General features: G+C 40.9%; 1 protein-coding gene across 2 annotated transcripts; it reads left to right on the plus strand.

The window, feature by feature from the left end:
• Window positions 1-777: 777 nt before the first annotated feature.
• Window positions 778-8,669, plus strand: cbln2b (cerebellin 2 precursor b). Of its 2 annotated transcripts, XM_088918060.1 has the most exons (4): window positions 778-1,366; window positions 2,296-2,794; window positions 4,598-4,717; window positions 5,066-8,669. In XM_088918060.1, the coding sequence occupies exons 2-4, from the start codon at window positions 2,507-2,509 to the stop codon at window positions 5,261-5,263; spliced, it is 606 nt and encodes a 201-aa protein (XP_088774186.1). In that variant the 5' UTR covers window positions 778-1,366; window positions 2,296-2,506; the 3' UTR covers window positions 5,264-8,669. The 2 variants fall into 2 exon arrangements, with proteins under 2 accessions (XP_088774186.1, XP_088774187.1); XM_088918061.1 differs by lacking the exon at window positions 778-1,366 and having other exon boundaries at window positions 2,220-2,794.
• Window positions 8,670-10,083: the final 1,414 nt, after the last annotated feature.

Here is a 10,083-nt window from a genome sequence, read left to right on the forward strand (position 1 = left end):
GGGTAGAAGCTATTGAGGAATCTGGTGGTAAGTGTCCGTATGCTCTTGTATCTCTTGCCTGAGGGCAGTGGGGTGAAGAGCTCATGCCCGGGGTGGTGACTGTCCTCTGTGATGGCCAGAATTCTACCAGAGCTGTTTAATCTCGGTGAGACCACAGCCAGTGATCTTCTGGGCCATATTGACCATTCTCTGCAGTGCCTTTCTCTCTCGAGAGAAGAGGTGTTGCCGTACCACACGGTGATCCCGTTAGGGAGGACACTCTCGATGGCGCAGCGGTAGAAGCTCCACTCTTTGAAGACAGGCTAATTATATTCATTATTATCTCTAAATGGTGCCTGTGTACTTGTGTGTGTGTGCCCTGAGTGTAACTGGGCTACAGAATTCCACATCAGGGAAAAAGTGACTTTCTGATAAAGAATAGTTGGATTAATTAAATCAGTGCTTAATTTACTAATTACTCTTGATAACATACAGTAGGTTAAACAAATTCAGGTTAGTATATCTATGTCTTGAACATGTAATATGTGTAAGTGATTGCTCTCTTTTCCCTAATTCAAGTGGAACAAATACTGTAATTTTTTTTTGTTGAAAGTATGACTACCGATAATATTTCTACCTGCTAGTGCCACCTGCTCTGTCACAGTAGTTCTATGATCTTAAGGCAGCAATACTGATAAAGTAGAGCCACTGGATGGCGCTAGTGCATCTTATTTTGCTTGTTTCTAATAAACGGCGGTTAATAAACGCAAATTAGAGACGCATGTGTACTCAATTAAATTGGATTATCATTGAGCAGAACGGTAATAAACTTTATAAATCAGGATTAAGCCCCCATGTCTGAGTTTCGACACCTTAATATATTGTATAGCCGATAAAAAAACAACTCAACTTCCAAGGACCTATTAAAATGAACATTATTGTATTGTTGAGGGTTGCACTGTTATCTGTGGCTTGTTTTAATACTGTTGCTTTCAGGATTTCTGCTTGCTCTCTTTTCCCTTTTAAAATAACGCTTTCACCTGTCTCGGTGTCGCCTGGGCTCTCGTGTATCACACGCACAACGTCCCGTCGGGCGAGCAGATGAACAGTTAATTAATTGCTCATGCTTGCCGACACAAAAAACACGGACTCGGCTTCCCCCGCGTCTGGAGACAAGGCCACGTACACAGCGGGAAAGTGTTTTCTTGCTTCGTGTGAGTGATACCTAGTTCTTACCTAAGTTAGAAATGACAGAGGATGGGCGGGAGAGGCGAGGGGCGCTTCTCTCGATCTTCTCCTCTCTCCTCCGCCGGCTCAGTTACTCTCCAGATCGCTGCTCACTCAGAAACAGACCCTAAACCCTCCGTGGACGCTATGGATCGAGCAGGTAAAAACTCCCAGAGGCTTCCTATAAGTTTTATTTTTTTGCACTTCTTTTTTCTTATAGAAAACGTGTGCGCAGTAATCGGCGAGGGCGATCCGTGTTTTTTTTTGGTGTAGTATTTATTTGTGTTATATCAACAGTTTCAAGCAAGGGTTTTTGGCATTTTTTCTTGACAATGCGCCTTTATTTTACAATTGTCGGCCTTAATTTAATCTATGTAGGGGTAGAATCCTCTTCGGATTAAGGCTCTAAATGGGGGAAATGTGTAATCAAGTTACATGTGGACTTTCCGTAAGTGTATTTACTGAGTTCACTTTTCTCATTCCTTTACTTTATCAGGCAAGTCAACAGAGGACAATATTCGCCTTTTGCTAAAGCGCACTTCCTCGCCTAACTCCAGTCATCATACGGAATAAGAGAGCCTTGAGGATTTATCGTTTTTATTATGCTTGCAAACCTTTAAATATTACTTATGATTGTGAGGGCGCTTTAAATATTTTAGTTTTCTCATACATTGTGACAACTGTAACAACACAGGGGCTCGAGTTTAATGATGTGTACAATTGAAAGGAGATGTGAAGATTTATACAGGCGTGTAGTGATGAATGCACCTGTTTAACAAAGTACGCTATGCATTTTTATGCAATGTACAACTTCAGCACTCAAGCCAATCGCAGAAAGAGTTTAAATGCCCGTGCCCTTCATTGCCGCATTGTGTGCACTAGTAACACGGAGTTAGTTACCGTCAGACACTCTTGACAATAAGGGAGCTATATTATTGAGGGGGCGTTTCCCATGCTAACGTTCTGTCTTCATTCACTTTGATCTAATCTGTGCTGTTATTACAACCGTGGCTGTCGTTTTCTGCTTAAATGCCATCGTTCCGTGGCGAAAGAGGTGTGGATAATAACGCCAAGGTTTTGTTTAATTAGCAGGTTGTGTCACGCGAGCAGTCTGAGGACCGTCCTTTTCTCCGCTGAGACTTTAGCAGAGGGGGAGGACGGAGGGGAGACTGAGAGAGAGTGTGTGTGTGTGAGAGAGAGAGAGACAGAAGGGGTTAGGTTGGAGCAGGTGATCGAGACGCAGCAACCCTCCGAGGGGCTGATCGCTAAGATCAGTGTGCACAGGACTCGCCTCTTCATCATGGTGCCAGCAAGCTGTCTTGGACCTTGTACCATGCTGGCGCTGGCTCTCCTCCTGGGATGTGGCGTTACTTTTGTCCTGGGACAGAACGACACGGAGCCCATCGTTCTGGAAGGGAAGTGTTTGGTGGTTTGCGACTCGAACCCTTCTTCGGACGGCGGAGTCACCTCCTCGCTTGGGATTTCCGTCCGGTCTGGAAGCGCCAAGGTGGCTTTTTCCGCGGTCAGGGGAACCAACCACGAACCTTCCGAAATGAGCAATACCACCATGACCATCTACTTCGACCAGGTCAGATATCCCATTAGATATAAGGCATCATCTAATGCGAAATGAGCGCGCAAGCGACACCAGTCACTCAGTAAATACCGATTTGACAACTGCGGAGCGACAGTGAAAGGTAGCCAAATAATCCATTTTCCTGTTAGTCCCTGTCATCTTTGCGAATGATTTCTTTTGAAGTTTTCCACCCGTAAAACTAATTGTGCAGTAACTTTTATTCAGATAAATACAATATGCTTTTAATCTCTGCGATCTGAAAGCAAAGTAGGCTCTTACACCTTGCATTTATTTTTATTTGTGCACGGACAAGTTCTGTCGATGAATAATAGTGTATTGTTGGCGACACACGTACATTAATAAGTGCCCCACACAAACACAAGGAATAATCTAATGCGGAAACACTATTCAATTAATGAATGCAATTTAATTAATAAGCATAAACATGCAATACTTTCGTTATTCGTTATAATTCCAGATGTGTACTCAAGTTCAAGTCGAGAATGCGATCGTTTTGTTTCGTCTCTGTTATAGTTTAACTGTTGTCCGATGAACAACGGAAGTTAGGCTGCCCTTTTGGAAATCAGATTGAAACTACAGTACAAGGTGATACAATAGTATCGATAGAGCGTGTACAATGGTTTTCAGATCGTGAATCGGTTGCTACCGTATGTTCTTGACCTCCTGGATATTAAACATACCTTAAGGTTCTTGCGCTATTGTGATTTTTGTCTTAACAATATCAGCTTGAAACAGACAACAAAGAAGATATAAAGATGTGTTAAAATGAACAGAGGAGTTATGGAGGAATTCGTAATTTTAAAGCCTCTGAGCCAATTTGACCGCTGTATGATAGCGGGCAAGGCCAACTTGTGTTCGACCTGAAATTGCTATGAGAATTGTTTAGCCTTTCTTATGAAATGATAGATTCAGAAAAGGCCGTACTTTGTTTTTAGCTTCTAAACCACGCGGACCGAATCTGCAAAATTCTGCTTTCTGTTGACTTATGGTTATTGTGTCATCACTGTTTTTATTTTTTAGGAGTTCATGCTCTGTGAACCTAGCGGAGCACAGGTTACAGTGGTGCTCTGCAGCCGATCAAGCCACCTGCCATTCAAATGGAGTTTTTCTGTGGCTGCTTTGATTAATGCAACTGATTTGCTTGCGCCAAATTCGCTTGCCCTTCGTTAACACAGCACGTAACCGTATTGACAGACATCACTTGACTTAACAAGGCTCAGTAACTGGCCTTCAGCGCTAACATTTTACATTGACATCCAATGATGGCCACGTGACAGAAGATTAAGTATATTTACAAAATATTTGAAGGAAGAATGCTTATAGGCAATCGAATTTGACATGTTATCAATTATGATAACCAAGTTGACTGCTGCCTCACTACCTTACTGTTTCACATTTTTGCACTTCCATTTAAAAACGAAAAGAAAAAAGGTGCAAACATCACGATATTTGTCAGAATAGGACTATATGTGCATTTATGACTTATAGATAAGGAGCAAACACATTTTGCTGCAGGTAAATTGTTCAGCGGATGCCGTTTCCAGTATTCGTCTCTAAAAGGTTTTATTAGATTTTCTGGCGTCTCTAAAATGTAATTAACAAACCCTACTCGAAAATACCCCCTAGGAGACGGCAATTTCGCAACCCATTTTTAAAACTCGTGCTTAATGTATTCTACCGTCTCCGCTCACCGACCTCATTGGACGAGATGTCTTTGCACACGCCTGGAAGCCTGTAAAAGTATAAATGAAAGTCCGTTTTACACCGTGCGTTGTCTTGCTGCTGTTGTTGCAGGTGTTGGTTAATATTGGCAACCACTTCGACCTTAAATCGAGTGTGTTTCAAGCCCCAAGGAGAGGCATCTACAGCTTCAGCTTCCACGTGGTGAAGGTGTACAACAGACAGACTATACAGGTGAGCACGGCTGGGATGTTGGGACCTTCTGAATTTGTGTGAACAATTCAATCTGGGCAAGTGTGTTATGTTAATCTGGGGGGGAAAGAAAGGTGGACCGCTTTACATTTTGACCCGGGTGGATTTTAAAACACACGTTTTTAAAATCGGAGAGGACTCGGTGCACGGTGGATTAAGAACAAACAGTGAAACCCATCAGGCAGGCAGGCCCTCAAAGATTGCCATCACGCGTAAGGGCGCGGTCCTAGCAACAAGTGTGGGATTCAAGGCGCTACGCAAAACAGGCTCGACTTTGGTTTTTGATTTCCCTCGTAATTCAGTCTGTTATCCTCTCACGTCTCGATGTAGGTAAACCTGATGCAGAACGAATACCCCGTCATATCGGCGTTCGCCGGAGACCAGGACGTGACGAGAGAAGCCGCCAGCAACGGGGTCCTCCTGCACGTGGAGCGCGAGGACCGGCTCTATCTGAAACTGGAGAGGGGTAACCTCATGGGGGGATGGAAATACTCGACTTTCTCCGGCTTCCTAGTGTTTCCTCTATAAAAAAAATAACCTATCGGCAAGGATATCCGTTTCCAGTGACTCTTCTGGGATGGAAGAACTCGAAAGTCCGCCGTTCGCGCTGAGAAAACGGCCAAGGGAAGCAGACAGACCTCCATCTAATTCAAATGTTTGCGTTGACGTATTGACGTTTCCTTGGAGCCCTCACTTCTTAATTAGTTTCTGATTACCGTAATCGCTAGGATAAACGAATTTATCGACCTGTGCAGTTTATACAAGTGAAGTTCAATTCATTCTTGGATTTTATTGTTGGGGAATCCATTGACTTTTTTTTTTGTCCACAGACAATTCAGTAAACTTGGGACTACTGAATTAATGTGAAGCCGTTCAAGCCGAAGAATTGAATCCCTGAACTGCGTGTCTATCAATGCATTCTTTTGTGTTTGTATAGCCTTAAAAAGAAAAAAAAATATGGCTTCAGTCAAGTACAGTATGTGGAATTTTTGACGTCCCTGTGTCAAGAAGTGCTTTATCAACAAAAGCAAGTTTTGCACGAATGGAAGATTATTTTTTGTTTTGTGTTGTTTCTGGTGTTTTCTTTTGGATGCTGAAAATATTGAAAAGATGTCAACTATAAGAAGCATACTGTTTTAAATGATTGTTAAAAATAAAACGGCGACGTATTTCTGTAACTGGAGACATCTTAACATTGAACTATTATTTTGCGCCACATTTAACGTAATTGATAAAATCCTTGTTCACAATATGGTCTATCCTACATTCCGGACATGCATAGATTAGATAGACGGATTTGTGCAGTGAAGTTGCTCACAGATGTTTAAGTATATTGTGAAAATGATAGAGAACCATCTCCATATAATGGCCCGCCAAAATAAAAAGAGTCATCGATGCGTTCATATTTTTATTATTCGTAACCGCCGTGCTAAGGTGACATTTTATTTAGCAGCGAAAGAAACGTGGCTCGTTTTATCTTCGTAACAACTTTATCGACAATTATCGGTCAGTGCTGAAAACTCGCCAGTGTTCAAAACGCTACTGTTAAACAAAGAAGCAATCGTAGGGGCGGTGCAGGACAGGTGGTCTGTTCGCTTTGAGCCTGGGTGACGGCGGCGTTTACTTTGAGCTCTGTCCAAGGTGCTGAAGCGGAACGTCTTCGTTCAAAAGCGATTGCCGGTGAATTACACAGGTGGACCAAAAGTTACTGAAACAAGCTACGTATTGGAAAGTATGTTCAAGGGGGCAGAAGTGTTCGCCATTATGTGTCAACGTTCCTGTAATAATTTAAGAAAACAGCTACACGTATTTGATTAAATATATAAACGGCTCAATTCCACGACTGGCAGTCTGTATGTCCTATTGGTATCTTTACGTGATTAGGGAATATATTTAAAAAAATCTAACTGGACTGGACTTCTTCGATAGAATTTACTTAAAGCCAGCAATAACTTTAGTTGCATCGCTTCTGTCTTCGAGACAGAAAGCACTTCGCAGGAAAAAAATTAAAGCGGCCTATCTCCTGCAGGCCGTCTCCAGGACAGTCTGCCCCTCTAATCAGCCATGAATGAAAACTTGTAGCACCGGCTACCTTTGTAAAAGAAACGAAGACGGCGACGTGTCGTTTTCTTATTTTAATTATTTTATTTTTATAAGAAGTATATATACAGTACAAGTTAAACGTAAGAAGGGTTTACCCGGTTAATCACTACCAAACCTAATGAAAGTGATATGAAATCATTAACAACACACAGCGCTATTTGAATTTTCAGAAAGTCTTAATTGCGGGCACTGCGTGTGCTCACAAAGGGCCTTTCCTGCGTCTGCTCTGGTTAATAAGTACTACCCCCTGTGTGTGTGGATGTTACATTCAGTCAGTTTTGTCAGTTACTCTGACTGATTTATTTTAATATTCCTGGGTGTTGTAAATGGAGACGCAACATATATTTTTTGTATTATGGACTTTGCATTTTTACAAATGAATCCTTCTTTAGGAAATTGTAGAGGAAGGCAGAAAAGTCTTTTACCCTCTTAAGCTTTTTCAAATTCATTATTGCGTTCACTCATTACAGGTGTTTGAGTTAGATAGTACTCAAAAGTAGGTGACAAAATGATATTAATGCAAAATCTGAGAACGCAGGCAAAAGAAAATGTATTTGAAACAAGCCTGGTTTATTTATTTAGTAACATTCACATTTCTCGACTGATTTCTTTTTTCTGGTGTAAAAAATCAGTTTTGTCCATCAAACAGTTGTATTTAGCAGTACTACTATGAAAAGAAAGTGACATTAGATTGAAATATATAAAGTGAAAAAAATCAAAATGAGACTATAAATTCTTATATGGAACTAATCACAATAATGTGGTTTGTTGTAGAAAAAAATTAACAATTAAAAAATAGAAAACAAAAGTTTTGCATATGCTCTGCATAAAATTCAAATGAACCTTATATGAAAATATTTGTTTTAATTTGTGCTTTCATTCTCTTTAAATAGGTTATAGTTTTATATAGCAAACAAATATTGTTTTCTGATATATTATTTTCCACAGTATGATAAATGTTGCCCGATTCAGACAGATCAGAGACTGTAAGTGAGAACAGAGAACTGGTTATTCAGTTATTCAGAAAGCCAATTTCCAATTTCCAGCTGTCTTCTTAATGATAACCTACGTTAAATTGCAAAAGTGATCTAAGAAGTAGACACACACACACACACAGCACTTCTTGGGCTTCATATACATTTAGTTTGATTGTGTGTGTGTATTCGTCCATTATTATTTCACTTTTTTGTGTGTTGGCCCTCAGTACAATTAATAGCTTTTTCTCAGTAAATGGTGCCGATTTCTCAAACCGCTAAGGCTCAGTTTGTCTACCTGGATCTTGAACGATGTTTCCGTGGGGATTTTGTGTGCGGGGCCTTGATTTTTGGTAAGGGCCCAGGTCATGCCCAGAATGCCATTCCAAGACTCATTCCCACTTTGTCTTGCATGGACCATGTTGAGGCGTGGAAGTGCTTTCTGTAAGGAAATACTGATGTGTTTGGACCTGTGGCCGGCGGCGCCGCCTCGCAGACGCTCTTCCTGGAGAACACCGAACAGAATATCGGAGACGGAATTACGGCCTCTTCGAAGACGCCCATGGGCCCAGATCCAGGGCTCTGAACCACACAGGAGAGAGAAGTCAAGTACCTGCGCTCTTCCACGGCCCCGTGGGGTAACCAGGCCTGAGCCTGGCTGCTCTTGTGCGGGTGTCTTTCCACTGACCCCTGCGGCGGAACCTCTCTCCCTCTCCTCCCCCAACAAATGAACTCTTCAGGACCCTGTTGGCTGATATACAAGTATGATGCTGTGCTGGACAACTCCCCAATATATTAATCTCCCTCATTTCTTGCCAGTGTTATATGTGGATTCAGAATAAACGTGTTCTCTCTGACTATGTCTGCCCTCTGTTTACATATGCATGCACACTACATAACCATGACTTTCATCTCCTTTCCTTACCAATAATGCCATTTTGGAACCAAATCTCCATCACCTGTGGTGTAAATATCTACATCCTGTTATTTTAACAACAGTGAAGATTGCTGTCTGCATTTTTTTATCTCATAAGGGTATATTGTTCAGCCTAAAACATGCCCAAAAACAGGGAAGTCAATGGAAAGGCAAGCTGCCTGGACACAGCATTTTTCCTCTCAGGAGGTGCACAGGTTACAGCTACACACCAGATGAGATGCTAAATACATACTGTGCACAAAACTTTCTAAAAAGGTTTAAAGGAACCAAATTCAATAGAAGAAGTTCTAGCAGCAGACAAAAAAGAGACAGTTCTCCATGAAAGTGGCCTTACAGACTGTCTCTCCAGGAGGGACTAAATAAAGCTGTCTGTGATGAACTGCAATGAATCCTGAGATGGATTTATAAGGTTTAAAGCAAGCAGAGATCCTGGAGATGAACCACACAGAGAAATACTACAGGCAAAAGAAACAAAATCAGTAAATTTGCTATTGGTTGTACAGGAGCAATTATGAGACCTACTGAAGACTACAGATAAGTCACAATGAAATCGTATTTCTCATAAATGCTTTTAGAGGCTGTAAGATCATAATTGCTTGTATTGATCAATCCTCTCTTTTTGTTAAGTGTTTTTGGAAATGAGACAAAAGCAAGCCAACAAGGACTGAGAGTCCCTTCAGTCCGGTGTGTTTCTTTTCCTTCAACAGAATCAAAATATTTTAAATTTATTGAGATGTTGTCATATCACATTGTTTAAGAGCACTGTAAGAAATTATATAGAATGTAACTAACATTGGATGAGACAACCTTTAACTCTCTACAAAGATTAATTTTATAAATTCATTTGATAATGACCATTAGAAAAACTATTTTGTTATTGTTTTCAAATGAGCTAGATGGCAAGGCATGACTTTCAGCAACATAGTCTTATGTAAAAAAGAATTTATGTTTGCTTTCTTGAATGAAAAAAAAAACAGATCAAGCTCTTTTAAAATATCTTTGCATAGACTAAAGGCACGTTGTGCTGGGAAAAGCAAGGTGTTCCACTTGGAACAAGGTGTTGAGAGCAGGCTGTTCTCCTGAGGATTTTGAGAGCAATGCTGAGGATTTTATGAGTTTGCCAGAATTTTGCAATGAATTAAAAAAAATCATTTTATTTCGGTTCTATAAACTGTGGATAAAGTACGGCTTTCCAAATTTTGTGACATAATTTTATGAAGCACTGAAAAGCTATTTCACTAATATGCACTGCACTCCATATCACACAATGCATTTTCTTTGCAATCACCTACCCTTTCATGCTTTGTAATAATGCCAATCAACAATCTGATCCA

The sequence above is a fragment of the Atractosteus spatula genome, chromosome 6 (assembly GCF_055471065.1).
Source record: "Atractosteus spatula isolate fAtrSpa1 chromosome 6, fAtrSpa1.hap1, whole genome shotgun sequence".
In the NCBI taxonomy this organism is placed as follows: Eukaryota; Metazoa; Chordata; class Actinopteri; order Semionotiformes; family Lepisosteidae; genus Atractosteus; species Atractosteus spatula.